The sequence below is a fragment of the Enoplosus armatus genome, chromosome 10 (genome assembly GCF_043641665.1).
Source record: "Enoplosus armatus isolate fEnoArm2 chromosome 10, fEnoArm2.hap1, whole genome shotgun sequence".
In the NCBI taxonomy this organism is placed as follows: Eukaryota; Metazoa; Chordata; class Actinopteri; order Centrarchiformes; family Enoplosidae; genus Enoplosus; species Enoplosus armatus.
Genome location: NC_092189.1, coordinates 22,862,662 through 22,879,732, shown reverse-complemented (window position 1 = coordinate 22,879,732; position 17,071 = coordinate 22,862,662). Strand labels below are relative to the sequence as shown.

The window sequence follows — 17,071 nt, the reverse complement described above, 5'->3', positions numbered from 1 at the left end:
TTTCTTTGGTTTCTTATTATAACCAGGAACTTAATAAGAGATCATTGTATCTGTTATCTCATTTAGTCCATTAAAACGGCGAACTGCTGGATATTTTTATTTAGATCATGGGTACAACAGTACACGGATAGTCAGATTACTTTTTTTATTGTGATAAGTAACAATGCATTATAATGTATGGTACTTGGTACTTGGTTATCCTTTTGATTAGTGGTTGAATCAATAATGCCATGAATAAATGTTCTCATAAAACTATATATTAACATAAAAGATCTACTCATAGTGGCTTTAAAGTAATTAAGTTTTGCATCACCGTTTCTATTAAATGCTGCTGTTAAGTATTAGTGTTGTTAAAAAGGCATGTACTGCCTCAGGAAACATTTTTACAAAAACAGAAAAATTAGCTTGATGCCTTTTATTGGCAGTGGAGTTGTTTTGTTGTTTACTTCCTCAAGGTCATCCGTTTTTAGGCTTGAAATTCCACCAGCTGGAGAAGACCCAACAGCCAAACAAACCGCCAAACGTGGAAATAGTTTGCACAAGAGTGTGTTAAATGAACATATTTTCAAGCTAAATTCCAAACACTTCTGGAATCTGACAACATGTCAGCGTCACTCGGTGCATCTTTGTCTTAGCTATAATCACAGTAATTAAGTTCATAAAGAAAACCAGGGTGTCTTTGTTTTCATCTCCATGCTACTCACCCAACTTTCCATGTTATACAGTCGACACCGTGTGCGTCTGTAAGTGACACCAACCTCACAGTAACATAATTCCCTTATAATAAAGTTTATTTATTCTCAGCACTTTAAGCTAAACACGACATGTCATCCTCCTAACTAAACGCGGCGCCTCCCCTTCTGGGCATGTTAATGGCTTCTAAACTGTTCTGAATTACAGCCAACGCTGCTGTGTGTGTGTGTGTGTGTGTGTGTGTTTGAGCGTATACAGTATATACGTGTATATAACTCTGTTGTCATTCATCTACAGTATGTCTGTCTGTACAGTATTTACACATGCTTTTAAACATCTTCTCAAATGTGCTCATGTGTTTCAGTTGCGTGTATGTGACCATGTGTGTGTGCATGTCCAACATGATTTACGTGTGCCCCACATGCAGCGGGCGCAGCAGGCAGCTGGTGTTTCCAGCCCTAACAGCCTGTTTTAAGGGGCTGTTTGGGTTAGTGACAGGCAGATGGAAAACCCTCACAGCCATCCGCTCTTACTGAAGCTATTTATAGACCGCAGACCATCCACACTGCAGAGAGCACGGAGAACGGGCCGGCCGACTGACCGACTCTTTCGCTGAGTAGCTGGTCGGCTGCTGTGGTTCGTCTGTTTACCAACCCGATGAGGAAAATCTCATTATTCTCCATGTGACTGCTCACCTGCCAGGATTTCTTTCTAATGTGACAGCTTGACTGACAGATGAATTGACCGGTCAGCTGACCGAGTTCGTTGACAGGTTTTCTTTTTATACACCAACAACCTTGTGACAATACTTTCAACCCTCACGTGACCTACCGTACCAGACTACTAGTTAAATAGTGCCGAATTTAAAGATTACATTGATTAATCTGATGATGATTAATTTCTCGGTTTTATCAGAAAGGTTTCAAATACAGCAGACAGAGTGGCATCCAGTCATTTTGTGTCTGCAGTTCTCAAAGCTGCACAGGAGAAAATCCCTCAATGTGTGTGTGTGTGTGTGTGTGTGTGTGTGTGGGCGAGGAGAGAGAGTATTTATGCACATGTGTGGATGATAGATAGTCTGTATGTCCCAGCTGCATATATATATATATATATATATATATATATATATATATATATATATCAGATCTAACCTTGTTTTGAGTTGTTAGTAACCTCACACTGGAAAAACAACAACATGAGGTGCGGCTTAAAATGTCAGACTGCAGAGTAAAATAGCTTGATTTCTGAAGGTGGTATTGATGTGCACTATTGTTCTACAAGGCAACGCATCCCAGAAAGGAGCTACTAGCAGCTGAATAAACATGACAAAATAAGTAATCAATCACTGGAAAAGGTATGTATGTATTTTCAAATCGGAAAAGTTTTCACATTTGAAAGTGAACCTGAGAGTCAGACTGAATTTCATTTCACATAATTCCTCAGTCGTCATGTTCATGTTTGCCATGTTATTTTTTGGGGGAGTGGGGGCATTTTGTCCTAACCAATCAGCAGCAAGTGATGTTTCTGTCAGTCAGTCAATCTGTCACTTTGATTGATATATTTTTTTTGTACATGAACAGTTGAGCTGGACCAATAAGTCTTATTGTGGAAATCATTTTATTGGTGTATGTGTCAACAGATAAGTAGACATACCTGAATACTACAGAATACTACAGAGACAAATGAATGTTGGCTGAAATACTTGGTATCGGTCAGGCAGAGTATACTACTACATAGAACTGGCACAGATTGTGTGTGTGTGTGTGTGTGTGTGAGAGAGAAAGCTGTGGGAACGAGTGAATGTTTGTGTGTCTTTGTGCCTTCATTGAGTTGCACCAATGATGAATAATACTCATTCACACAGCAGCTGCGACTTTGTATCTCAGTTCACTCTCTCCAACGCCGAGTAACCAGTAAATGACCAGTTTAAAAAGGTTCATCCACACGCAGACGTCATGTGGGCGCCCCTAAAACAAAGAGATATAACATATGCACAATTATCTTTCTCTTACCTCCTCTTATTCAGAAGAAAAGCACTTCTTCATTCTCTGTAACATGACTAAAACCTGCGTTTTTATGGCTCCAGGACCAAAGAACAAAGAACAATGTAGTAGATGAAAGTACAATATGTCTTGGGTGTCTTTTAGTGTGATGTTTGTCTCTTTTTTTATCACAGCTGTATTGCTTCGATAAAGAAAACCACCTTTTATCACAGAGAAAGGGATGAAGAGTCTGCAGGCTGTTAGTTCCAGCAATCAAGGTGGATTCAGCCCTCAAGTCTCTTTTATATCCCTTAGTTTGACTTATTTGCAGAATGAATCTACCTTAATCTCTTTCGCTCTCTGTGGTTTTAGCTCATTTTAAGTTTTCGAGAAGAGCTGAGTCGGTGACTTTTCACTTTCACAACTCGGTATCTGTCTTCCTCCTCACACTGCAGTGAAAGGGGAGATGGATGTTTCCTCTTCCCTCTCTGTTCTGTTGTTGTTGTTGTTGTTCTGTTCTCCTGAAACCTATTCTTTGTGACTAATGGGACTAATATTTGATTTCAGAAGCTGTTTTCCTTTTTTCTCTGTACTGGAACTGGAAGACAAACTTAGAACGTGAACTGTTTTTCATTGATTGATCAGTGAACTCTCAAAGTATTCCCTTCCTGCAGTGGCCTATTGATTTTCTCTTTCACTCCAAAATGGCTAAAATGTGCTTTTCAATATGTCAATAAATTTTCAACAGATAATCTCTTGGAGCTAATGACACATTTACAACCACAAACCACAAACGAACCACAACCACATTTCATGGCCTTCTTTAGCAAATTGGAGCTGACTCGGGTGTCAAATGTCACAACTAAACTAATTTGAAATTAACTAGAAATAAATTTTTGTGATACAGTTTCAAGAGTTGCACAGCAGTGAGTAAGTTGTTGCTGGCTTGAGGTCGGCTGTGTTCAGTATCATAAAAAAACATACTCGGCAAGATGAAGATATGATGTGCTTATAAACTGTTTATTCATTATCATTATTTATATAACAACTGTGATTCAATTAATATTCATTACTTGAGTTCCTAAAGGAAAAAAATATAAACCAACCCTACATTTATTTACAACTTGCACTCTTTGTTAAAGAGCCTCTCATGAGCCGTCTTGTTGTTTTTCTATAATTGCTTTTCATGGATTTCTCGATGAACGTACTTTTTATCTTTCAGTCTACAAAATGATTAAATCTTTCCCCTCGTTCTTTCCCTCCGTCAGGAAAATCAAGACCAACTACTTCATCGTGTCTCTGGCGTTTGCCGACTTGCTGGTGTCGGTGCTGGTGATGCCGTTCGGTGCCATCGAGCTGGTCCACCAGCACTGGATCTACGGCGAGACCTTCTGCCTGGTCCGGACCTCGCTGGATGTCCTGCTGACCACCGCGTCCATACTGCACCTGTGCTGCATCGCACTGGACAGGTGAGACTTTCTGGTCTGGTGGCGTTTGTGTGTTTGGGTTTGATTTGGCACAGATTTATATTGCATCTTTAATACTTAGCATGCTGTGCTCAGGTTTGTGTGTGTGTGTGTGTGTGTGCTGAGTACGTCCACAACATTTCTGTTTCAGCCGTCCGTTCAGACTGAAACTGGAAGAGAAGAGATTTAACTGTTTTTATATTGTTCAGGTGTTTCACTGTAAAAAACATAATGAGCTAGAAACAGATGATCCTAGTGTCTATCAGCATTATATAGATGACATGTTACCTAACGTTAGTGTTAAATGCCACATCAGTAACTTAGCTAGCATCCGTAACTCAAACATGTTTAATCATGTGCGACCTGAGGAGAGCAGCTGTAACGCTATGTGATGACATTTAAGGTCCCATATTGTAGAAAGTGAGATTCTAGGTGCTAAATAAATACTGTGAAAGTATCAAAACGTAGTATCAGAAACTGGGGGCTACATGAAGGGCCAGAATAAGATGAATAAGGACTTTTTTGAACTGTGAATCATGCAAAGCTACTCCAGTGGAATCCCAGAAAAGAAAATAGAGAGCTGGAAGGAGCATAATATGAGACCTTTAAATCATATCCTCGAGTCCACCTGATTGGCTGAAACAAAAGGAGTCATGTGATGGGTTCAACAGTCTGTATATAAATACATTTGTGTGCATTGAAAAATATTTTTGTGGAGATCCAGAAATACATTTGTGAATTCTTCTGTGAGCATTCGTTAATAATGAGACTGATCTGACTCCGTAGATTTCACAGGAATTCCCAGTTTTCTGTTCATAATCTAGGTCAACAGAATCCCACCACTACACTGACGTGAAATACTGTTCGGCTGCAGCATTGCACTTACATTGCAAGTGGCCTTGACATGCTGGGAACTCTGGTGGGAACCAGATTGACTGTGTAGTTGTGTGGATGAGTTACTCCAGGTTAAAGGTCAGGACATCAAGTCTTGCAGTGTCAGTTCACACAAACCATAGACTTCCTCCTGGTGTTGTCTTGAAAATAGTTTGAGTTATATTAGGAGAGATTTTGAGAATGTAGAAAATACTGAAAAGTTGCCCACAAACTTAACAAAACCGAATCGAAAGCAAAAGGTTTTTTTTATTTAGAATTTTGTAAGCAGACTCCAGAAGAAGGTTTATTAGTAGAACGCTTACTTGCTGTATTTACTGCAGCACTTAAAGTTGGTCCAGGGCTGAAACATTAGTCAGTGAGTGTGAAGGGTGAGTCGGGGCAGAGTGCAATTTGATGTTATCTGATTTAAGCAATGTCCTTCACTTTGACGGCTTTGATATTAACTGGAGGGAGAGGACTTCCAGACTGACGGCACAGATTGTGTGAGGATGTAGACTGGATAAATTATTTCTATTGCACAGGGGAGAAAAAAACACTTTGGCATTTACAGCGACTGACAAATTTCTGCACAGCAGCAGACATAAACACAACAGACAATTCAAACTGTGAAAGAGCACTGTGAAGTGTCGTCTACACATGTGCGAATGTTTTCCTCAATGTTTTCGACCAGCAGATGGTGGGACAATTTCAAGAGCGGGATTGTTATCGATGAGAAGTGGAAGGAAAAGAGCATCACTCGAAGGGGAATAAACGGTGATGAGATCTCCAGTAGGTAGCTGGTACACATTACGACTTAAGGGGGAGACTGCAGAAGACAGCTAACATGTATCAAACGTTGTTAGGCAGGTCTGTAAAAGTTAAATAAGTGAAGTCCATCCATTTACCATGGATTACATCAATAGAAAGGGGAGGTTTTCACGAAACGCCTATCCCTCATTGCAAATGGTGGCTGCAGCGCTCAAGAACAGCACTTGAGGGAACAGGGCTTGACTCTGTGTCGAGGCCGAACGGTAATTGAATGTGTTTTTTGAGCGATTGAAGGGGAGGTTTGGAGCTACGGACATAAACCTGAATGACCTCCCTTTGTTTTGTCCTACGTAATTATTGTGAGGCCTGTAAAGAGACAGTTGATGGCAGCAGACTGACAGCCATGTAATTCGACCAGGAATACCAGCCCCCCACGCAGAATAGCTGTTTTTTTTCTAGCTCTCTCACCATGTTGCTCACTACTTTACTCATTATCTACAGTAGTTAGCTCACTAGCTAACTTTATATAGCAGTCTGGGACAGCTCTGCTCATCACCTCTGACTACTTTGGTCAGCTATTATTAGTATCTGTTTTGTAATCGTCTGCATAAAGAGTATTGCATGAATCAGACATGCTGGTTGTAAACAGTTGCTGTCAGTGACGTCGTACTGTTGATATCATATGTGAGGGTGGCAGCCTGTGATGTGAGATCAGAGCAGACAGGGTAAGCCTCATCATGCAGACAGCTGGATTAAACTTTTCCTCAACCTGACAATGGCCAAATTGAAACTTGTGAGCAAACAAAACACAGTCTTTATTTGTGTTCAGTTACTTTTCAAACATGCTGCAATTTTTTAAGCCCTAAAAATATTGAAGGGAGTAAATAATGTGGAAGAAACTTTAAGTGTTTCTGAAAGTCAAGAGTTCATGAAAAATGTATTTGGCCATTAAGGATTTCTACGCTGAACGTTATCTTAGGAGCTTCTAAAATAAAAACAAGGGTTGTGTAACATTGTGGGGATGCTGGCACCAAGCTGGACGCTGAGAGAATGTCGTGCTGTGATCTTCTGATTCGTACTGCCACAAACACAACAGCATTTTCCAAATTAAACAAATCAAAGATGCAAAGCTCAGCAACAGTGAAGGAGGAAATGGTCTCTTCATTCAATTATCTGGCCGGGGGAGCTTTGTACTCTTCTATACGTACAGCTTCCTCCGCATCCTGGAACTTCCATTACCAATTCATAGTGAGGCAATCACCCTTCATTACCCCGAGTTCCCCCAGTGAATCATATCACATCTCCCATAGACCCGTATCTTCCTCCTCCTCCTACTTTGCCTCCTTCTTTGGTTGTTATTGAACAAAACTGCAGATGTCGATACCTTTTCCTTTTTTAACTGCTTGCTGCTTGTGATGATGCTGATAAAAATAAAGTACATTCGAGTATTATGTTTGTGCTTTACTTAATTATATATTGCTATTCTGTACAAAAGCTCCTGCAGTATTATCCAGTATTGTGTTGTATTATCGTGTTTATTTTATTTAGCACACTTTTACTTTCGACTTTGCCAACGTTAACTGTTATACCTTGTTTTGTTTTATCCTGTCTTTATTATCTCATTACCTTAGCATATGTTTTTACTGCTTCTCTTTGTCTGTTGTTGTTTAGCAATTAAAAAGTTAAGTTCATTACAATGCTTACTAAGCAATACGCAGCCAAGTTTTAGGTCTCAATATCATCAAATTCTAATTAAAATGAAACAGACAAAACACATAACGCATAATAGTACTTAATTACAGTACTCTTTATTGTACAGTGTTTTAATTGTTGTAAGTTAATCAATTAATAATAACTGTTGGATAATAACGGCTCAAAGGACGATCTGCTCTCCCTCCCCAGTGCTAACCACTGCCACCCTTTCATGGCTGAGTAGTTTGTAAACCATCATGTAATTATAGGTTGTCAGAACATTTGAGATGTGGTTGTATTAAAAGCGACAGACTGACTGACAGACAGACAGCCTGAAAGTTGGCCCTTATGTAAAACTACAGGATGAGACCAAGAATTAATGAAAATGTTGCTCAGTCAGTTGCAGCAAAATGAAAGAGAGAGTCTGGAGTTGCATATTGGACAAACAAAGCCCAGATTAACTCACTTTCTCTCACTGTGTGCATATGTGTGTGTTCTGCTGGATATTTGAAATATTCAGCAAACACATACAAATGCTCACATTCTGCAGAACAACAGAGACAAAGGCACTAAAGATTAAAACAAGCCTTGACAGATTTAACACTGGATTTGTTGGCACTCCTTCTTCATTACCGTAACTTGGAACCATAACTTCTTCCCTGTTTCGGGTGAGATAAGCGCTATCACGGTGACACACAAACAAAGAATTATGGGTTTAGAGACCGATTTACAGGGAAAGAGAGACCATGTTTTCATGCAAAAACATTTTTCAACCTTATTTAACCACGGAGCATTTGCTGAACTCTGAACTCTGATAATTAATACGTATAATCTTTAATATGACTTTCTTGATCTTAAAGGAGTATAGCAGTTTTAGCCCATTTCCTACATATAGCCTACTTTACATTATAATGAACCATGTTGCTGAGTTCTGTAATTCTTTTAGTCAAAGTTAAATTATCATTAAAAAGGTAGTGTAATGCAGGCTAAATTATAATATATACATTTACAAACCCCACTCAAAATCACATTCACACACATTAATTGATACAGCCTAATACTTGATGGATAATGCCTTACTCTCAACTGTACTGCAAGGAGCACTGTCCTGCACTGCATTGATTTTGGTTGATGTTCAATTCTTGCGTCTTTTAGGAGAATAATTACACATTGTCACCCATGTATGAAATATTGATTTTTCTTTTTCTCTGAAAGGACTGGAGAGGAGTTTAGGTAGTTTTTTCAACCTTGAGTATTGTTTGCACAAGTTCCATCAACCAGAAGAGTAGGCCAACCTCTGTGTCACCTTAGTGGCCAAACCCAGGGGAAAATAGCACACACCAACCTTTGCTCCTGCTCATACAGTTTACTGCTGTAAGCACAGGGTAGTTATTAAAGGTGACCGAGATGAGCATTTTGTCATTTCTACCAACTGAACGCTTCTCTTCTTACGGCAGCTTCTGGCAGGACATGAGAACATCGTTAAAACTGAAACTGGAAAGTGACAGGAACATGTCCAACCCAGTCTCCTGTGGGACTTTCACCCCTGCATGGTTTATGCTAGCAATTTCCAGGAGACTGCTAATTAATTTTCATATTGTACAGAAATGAATGGAATGGAAATGAACCAATGGGTGCTTGTAGGAACCTGGTCCTTTAACTGAGCCCCTCAAGGCAGAACCTCCCAGGCTGTTCATCTGTGTTGGGTCTTAGGTCTGCCAATCCTAGTGATAAAGGACGAGAGGCAGTTCTGCCCCCGAGGTCCAAGTCAGGACAAAACACACTGATTGGAGCTACTGAGTTGTTCAATAGGAACAACAGGGCCGAGAGCATCTTGACCATACAGGGAGGGAAACAGGTCTTGATTCCCCCTGACAATTTGAGATTTGTTCATCTAAGCAAACAGTTTTGTGTCAGAATCTGTCTTTTAGCTCTTTAAACAATCCTTGAAAGAATACAGGCTGTTGCAATAGCACTAAGTAGTTTAGTTTAGTTTAATCAAGAGGAAATTCTTCTGCACTACAGAGTTACTTCTCCCATTCACACAAAAGGAGTTGCAAAAGCCTTCAGCTCAAAACAGAAACATTACAACAGAGGTCAGCAGACGCAGGCGACTCGGAGTCACACTGTAGCAGCCTTCTGCTGAGAGATGAAAAAAAAGAAAAGCAACATGAGAAAGATTGAAAACAGCAAAACAATAGAAAGGGATTGGAAAAGTATTTGCTAATAAGACAGTAGAACGAGGAAAGAGAGGACAAAGAGAGAGATTAACAATTAGATTAGCATTTAGAAAACTGAAACCAAACAAAACTGAAAAAACTTCAGAAGGGGACTTTAGGAAAGACTTAATTGATCCTCTTAACTGTGTCAACCTGCATGTTAGACAGAGTTTACAATACTGATGTTTTACCATTTCTTCAAGAAGCTGCTCAAGTGTGCAGCCTTCCATCAGCATTCATGAAACCTTTATGAAGGTGTTCCTCAAGGACCCTTCCAGGGCTCCACTTCTGTTACAATCTGCAAATGCATTTCCCCTGAACCACCAACATGAATAGATTCTTTGAGGAACGTCTTTTGGGTGCCATATGGTTCCTCGAAGTGTTGTCAAGAGTGTCTGCAGTTACTGGAAGCCTTGAGGTTGAGCTGTATAGACAACAAAACGTTTGACAGGAAGTTAAAAAAGAAACTCTCTCTTCCCTCAACATTCAGGATGCCTTCAAGTTTTAATGCTTGACCTTGTGGGAAAGTCGAGGATGGAGATACTGAACAAAGAATCCTCTCCCTCCTTTTCTCACCTCCCTCAAGTTGCCCAGAAGCAAAGAATCCTCGCTTACATCAGTGAAATAACTTCCTCATCCTACTAATCAGCTCCCTGTGTGAATATTAGAAAGTGTTTTAATCCTAAACAGGTCCAGTCAACCTTTCTTGGCCAAAGTAAGGTTAAATAGTTGAGATGGAAGCGGAATGAGAAATCTAAGTTTTGGGCATGCTATAAAAAGCTTGTCACTTGTCTGCTCACTTCTGTGGTGCAGGCAGAACTGTAGTTGAAAGCCCTGGCCTCCAGACAGCTTTTGGCATTTTAGGTTTTGGCTGCTGATGGGCTCTGGTTCAGCGGGACGGGGAAAAGAAACAACCTTTCACCAGAGGCCCGACCTCTGCTGCTGTTTGTGCTCTGAAGAGAAACTATAACGCATGAATACCGACTGAGAGACAAGCTCTTTTTGTCTTGGATCTGAACATTGACACACACACACATGTAGCATATACAGATTTGGTTTTACAGTTGTCAGGGTGACAGTCTGTTTCCTCTTCTGTCAGAGAATCACTTTCTGTGCCTCTGGCTGCCTTTAAAGAGATGGTTTTATGGGAAAACAAGCATTGTGTTGGGTGGATTTCAAAGTTGTTGTTTAAGTGTTGAAGCATGAAGCTGCCAACTTTTTGACGCCATTAGATTATCATCTGCCCCTCTGGGGACAAAGTTTTAATGAAGAACTAGAAAGACTGATGACATTCAGCAAACAACTGATTCGGGTCTGAATCGGGTTATTATTCACCCAGGGCAGATCTTTTTGATGGCCTTTGCATATGGTTCATCCAGGGACGTGTTAAGGCGTCAGTATGCCTTAAACCGTTTGCTGTGGAATTGGGGTTGCTGTGTCCGACCATTTTGTAACCAAACAAATCATAATCTGACGAGCATGCCCACTTCATGCAGTGACACAAATGCGTCAGACTCTGAAAACCACGCCCACCGGAGGGGAAAACAGTCGCCGCCACAAGATTCAACCGAGGCCTGAAATGCTAACAAAACGCACTGAAATGCAACAGTGGATGAGAGAGCCATGCTTTTATGGTCACAGAAGCCTCATTATCCCATTAACATTCATTAAATTAGTTACCTTCATTGAGAAAGAGACAGTGTTAGCAAATCAATATCGTAATCATTTTGAGAGATTCATCTTTTTTTCCACAAACAATCAGTACCACCACTAAAAGGACAATCACATTTGTTTGGGAGCCATGCTGGACTGATTTATGACACAACATTAATTTAATGTTGTTAATTTAATCCAGCTCTTACAACACAAACAGACCAAAACCTTTTCTGGTGACAACTGAGTGAAACGCTGATGGGAAAATCACTTCCAACATGTTTATGCTTTTCAAGAAAGAGGAGCGGGGGGAGGTCAGGAAGACTGTTGATGTCATTTGTAGCCTCCAGCGTCCTGAATAAAACAGATTTATGAGAAAAGAGCAAAACAAGAGAATAATAACAACGCATTTCCCTAGCATATTTTGAACGTCTGAAAGGAAAGCATCTGTTGACTGCATCACTGGAAGAGGACGAGCATAAACACAGAAGGAAACAATGAGAGACATTTGAATACCTCACATAAAATAATTTAGAAGGAAAAAAACCCACAAAAACAAGAATGACAAACATTTCTAGCATATTTCTACCTGCATATAAATACTGTCATCTCAATTTTTGCTATTTTATTTATTTTTTTTACTGTTGTCAAACACTGTCACTGCATTCAATATGTAGAAAATATTTCCTGACCCGAAAACGAACGCTCTGCCGAGCTGTTGACGGAGCGTTACAGAAACACAACATGGCGTAAACATCCATGGGGGAAAAAATTGTCAGACAGCTTGTATAAGGACACACACGGTTTGTCATGCTTGTGGTGGTGACAGCAATGTTTTTCCTTCAGAGCAGCGAAGTGAGTATTTCAATCATTTTGACTCGGTCAGCTGTTGAGGAAACTCAGCCAGAGATCTCGTGACTGCCAAAAACCTGCTTATTAGCACACTTTCAAATTAAGTTTCTTAGTTTTTTCCTTATCAGTATCATGTCTTCTCTGGGGCATCTAAAGAACTCAAAGTTTAGGACTTGTCTCTTGGTTCATTGGAAACATTACTAAATCATTCATTTCTGTCCTTGGTTTCTTTTACAATACTTTCACCTACAGTCCCGCCTCTTGTTTCTGATGAATTAGACCACATAGGAGGCGTAGTGTGAGCAGCACGTTGGCAGCAACGAGTAGCAGCAGCAGCTTGAGTGTAGGTCACCCACGTTTTAGCAACGCTCAGAGCTCAACACACAATCACTGTAGTAAAAAGAGAAGAAAGTACACTTGAAATATGCCTCGGGTTGCGTTCATGTGCATACAGTGCAAGTGATTGCGTGGATTAAAATAGAGCAGATCTGTTCCGTCAGACGTGAGATGGACGACTGAAAAAGGCAGTTGTGTAGACATGCGGTTAGACCTTCATTTGACTTCCTGCAACAGGCCATTGTCACATGTTACTAATAACAATGACCATGGCTCCGTCATATTCAAGTGTCCCAGTGAGCCATGACAGTGTGTCAGTGAGCCAGCATGCACAATACCAGGACCCTGAAATCAAAGCAGCTGAATGGATTTCCTCCATGGTTCATTTTATTATTTACACCTCTGCTTTTCCTACTGTGACATGTCAGAATGTGAGAAAGGCCTATTATTTTCTTGTACTTGTACTTGTAGACTCGGCTTCTCCACGGGCCTTGAAGCAGTTCAGAGGTCACTGTGGCTGTTGAAACAAATAAATAAATAAATAAAAACACTGAATGGAAAGCAGAAGAAAAGAGGCGGCTTGAAACGTGACTTGATGCTCGTAGAGCGCAGAAAAAGAAACATCTGTTGCCTGCAGTGTATTTCTGCTGTAGGAGGTTGGCTGACAGACAACACAAGCTTGTGTATGTGACAGAGAAATAGAAAGAAAGGAGAAGGATACCGAGAGGAAAGAAGGGGAAGTGGAGAAGAAAACAGAGAGAAAGTGAGAGAACATAGAAAATAAGTGAACAGCTGCAGGATAAAGCTTCTCATTCACCCACTGTGAGCTGAAGATGCTGAAAAGGGCTGAATGGAAATGAATTAAGACTAAAAATACCAGAAATGCCACAAGGAGGATGCTCCAACACAAAGGCATTCAGTGAAGAGGCTAACATAGACAGAGACATTTAGACTGAGACAGAAAACTCACAAAGTGACTGTGGGAGAGGGAAATAAAAGAGATGGATATACAAAGAGCTTGAATATAATTGCACGGTCTAATAGTTAAAACCACTCTGCTTGATTGCAGATGTTGATATTGATGCTAATACTCAGTATTCAGTGTGTTTAACCTGTTGTTTGTTTTTACAAGTTTGCAGGAAGGATTTTCTTCGAGCACTGTGTCAGAGAAAATACAAAATGCAATGAATACAAAACACATTATAACAACTTTTCAAAGTGTGTTTTTAAATAAAACGTAATAGTCATAACTCATCAAAGGGACCCCCATTTTTCAATTTTTCATCCTAATTCCCAACATTTTAAATCCAAAGCTATGCTGTCACTGACTTTTAAACAGTTTTCTAAATTCAAGGCTGGATTTCTAAGCAGTAAAAGTGGACAACTGCCATATAAAGCTCCAAAATTTCTGTTTTTGGTTCATTTGATTGCAATTACAAATTAGTTTACCACTAAAGTTAAGTGTCAGATCATGTGGATGTACTGCGTTGTTAGCCTCCCTGTTTTGTTTTGGAGCCCTGTGTCAAAATCTAGTATAGTCATATCACATGATCCTCTTCAGCAGATTTGGGTTTGCCTTCCCGCTTGAACACTTTAAGGAAATCTACATTTCTACCGTGTGCACTGAGGGAGGGGGCGTATTAGGGCTCTGGGGCCACATAACTCGTTAATGCAGTCATGGCTCTATAATTACAGTCGTCGCACATAGTTGCGCAGTAGCAGCACATACATGTATTTGTTTTTGTAAGTTTGTAGGATGAATACTGCTGTGACAACCTGTCAATATTGATTAGATTCCTCGGAGCAGGTGCTGATGGCTGACAACATAGGGCGATCCTGTTTAGTCAGTGTAAGTATTCGACATGTGTCACTAAAGATCACATTTTGACCCAGTTTCCTGAGGCTAAAGACTGTGGTTCTTAGGTCTTAACACTGAGACCCAGAGTGGCGCTGGTCTTCTGTCCGAACTTGTAGTTAATTGCATTTGGAGGCGAATAAATGGAGTAAATAGGCGAATCGCTGTCGTGTGACTAATCGTACCCTCTTTTTATTTTTCACCTGGCTCATTAGTTTGGGATTTATGAGAAGCTAGTATGCTATTTGTACAAAGATGCTTTCTTTCTTTTTTAATATTTTCAGGATCATGGTGGATGTCTGAACTCAAATGGGAAGTGTGGAGGATTTGAACGGGTCCCTCTCTGGTCACAAACCTTTCTCACGTTTGAGTTTCTTCACATATTTTGGCTTTTCTCAGAAAACCAGATTCCATATAAATAAATGTCTGAATAAAAATGCCAGAAATAAACACAGAGAAACGTTTTGTAGATCAAAAGGAAACGGGGTCCATTTAAAGTGCTCATGGTCAGGACATGCTGCCATTCAACCGTGCTGCGTCTGCTTCTAATCTTCCGCAGGTTAATGTGTGTGAGAGTGTGTGTGTGCCTTTGTGCATTTATACATACTACTGGTTCTTTGTATGTATTTAAGCATCTGCAGGTGTGCATGCATACTGTGCTTTTGTGCACGTGTGTTTGTGTGTATGGACATTTGTATTCAGACAATGCAAGGATTCATACTTGTGTTCGAGACACTTGGGGGGGCCTCCACATCCACACTTAAAGAATCCATTTGCAACCTTTCAACACGACTATTTTGGCAATTCAAACAGAAAGGGTCTCTTGACCTTTTTTAATGCCACAGCACATGCAGACCACACACACACACACACACAGTATACACAGCCACTCCAAATTTCTGATGGCTGCGAAATGCCACACACAGCAAGTAGGTAATGAGGTAGGACCATAGCAGGGGAGGCAGCAAAATATCAACAGTGACTGACGGTGGGATGAACTGGATTATCTTTAATACTGCTGCTGCAGAGCGCAGTGTTCAGTCAACCTTCTGACGATAAGCAAAGGTTATAAGCAAGTGTGAGTTCAGCTGCTGTGGATGAGTCAGACAGTATGGATTATTGTATGTTGTAACAATCGTTCTTATGATTAATCAAGCATTTGATTGAGAGTATTTTTAAAGTTGCATTAATTATCTGATAAGATACAGACACAGAGGTAACATGTTTGTGTCAACATTCACTAGGAAATGGGTTTGATGAGAGAGCTGAGATTGAATCATACATGTGTCTTAAAACCAAACCAAAGAGACAAAAAAAGGGGATCATTCCCTGTAAGTTTGTCATTTGGAGTGACTTCTACAATGTAAAGCCCCTACACCCCCACAGTCCACTTACACAGGTGTTTTCACTTATGTTGCCTAATTAAACCTTTTCTCCAGACTGTGTGGGAGTGTACAGACTGTACTTGACTGACAGCTCCCGCAATCTCCTCTGAGTTTGGTTGGATTTGTCAGGGGAAGATTTATACCATTATCATTGTTATTGGGTCATAGAGTTTGGTCACATCATGTAATTCCAAACAAAGATCCGACCAACGTGAACCTGAGGTCGAATCAGCCAAGTAATTAAAACCTGTGTGGGCGTGCAGGGTCTTTGAGTGTTTCAAAGTGAGAGGAATTATCTGCCAAGGTCTGTTTCAAATGAGCACAAAACCAATATATAATAGATCTGTATAATACATTTCATACACAAAGTGCTTCTCATAAAGCACTGAAAACATTTAAAAAGAAAAAACTGCTTAAAAACATTAAGATGCAAATTAAAGGAATATTTTATTCATTATTTTATTCATGTTTATTTTAAGTGTAAGTAATAAACACTGATATAGCAGAGCCACACACACACACACACACACACACACACACACACACATATATATATACACTCACAAACATGCAGGTGGATAGAAGGAAGCTTTAAATACTCACACATATTGTGATCCACAAGCTTGATGCAGCTCTGTACCCACATGCAGACAAACAGATACTCATAAACGCACTGAAGCGTGACATGGATGCACACACACACACATGCTGCAAAGGCACACAGAAGCTCACTGACACACACACACACACACACACCAGGCCAGGTAGAATTGCAGATGTGGAGGATTTGTTACAGTAAGCAATGCAGCATCTGTCATTTGAGCTTTTCTCTAACGGGATTAATCTGTCGCTCTTCTCTTATCCTCATCTCTTCTTCCCTTTTCTGTCTCCTGGTTTCTGCTTCTGTCTTCATTTTTCCTCTTCCTCTTCCTCTTGCCTTTTTCATTCCTTCTATTCCTTTTTATCCTTCTCTCTCGGTCCTTCTCCCTCTCCCCGAGCCCATTCATAATATTCCTCTGTCACCCGTGCGATCCCATTCATGCAGTTTAGCGCCAGCGTCGTCTTAGCGATATCACTGCCCGACAGCACGCCGGGAATTCCTGCTGTAGTGCTTGATATCATGCTCTCACACACACTTAGGCACACACACATTTGCTGGTGATAAGTCAGAGTCAGAGCGAGTGTGTGTGTGTGTGTGTGTGTGTTTGTTAGGTAGTGAGTAAGTTACAAATGAAGTGAGACAGATGTAGACGTACATATACGTACATACACGAAATATAAATGAATAAGTGCTCAT

The 17,071-nt window shown here is 40.3% G+C and overlaps 1 protein-coding gene across 1 annotated transcript in view; it reads left to right on the top strand.

Annotated features, from left to right (window-relative positions):
• htr4 (5-hydroxytryptamine receptor 4) overlaps positions 1–17,071 on the top strand; it is an 88,903-nt gene that overhangs the window by 29,323 nt on the left and 42,509 nt on the right. Inside the window, exon 3 of the mRNA XM_070913412.1 lies at positions 3,944–4,144. Coding sequence (XP_070769513.1) covers positions 3,944–4,144 — 201 coding nt within the window. The remainder of the gene's footprint in view (positions 1–3,943; positions 4,145–17,071) is intronic.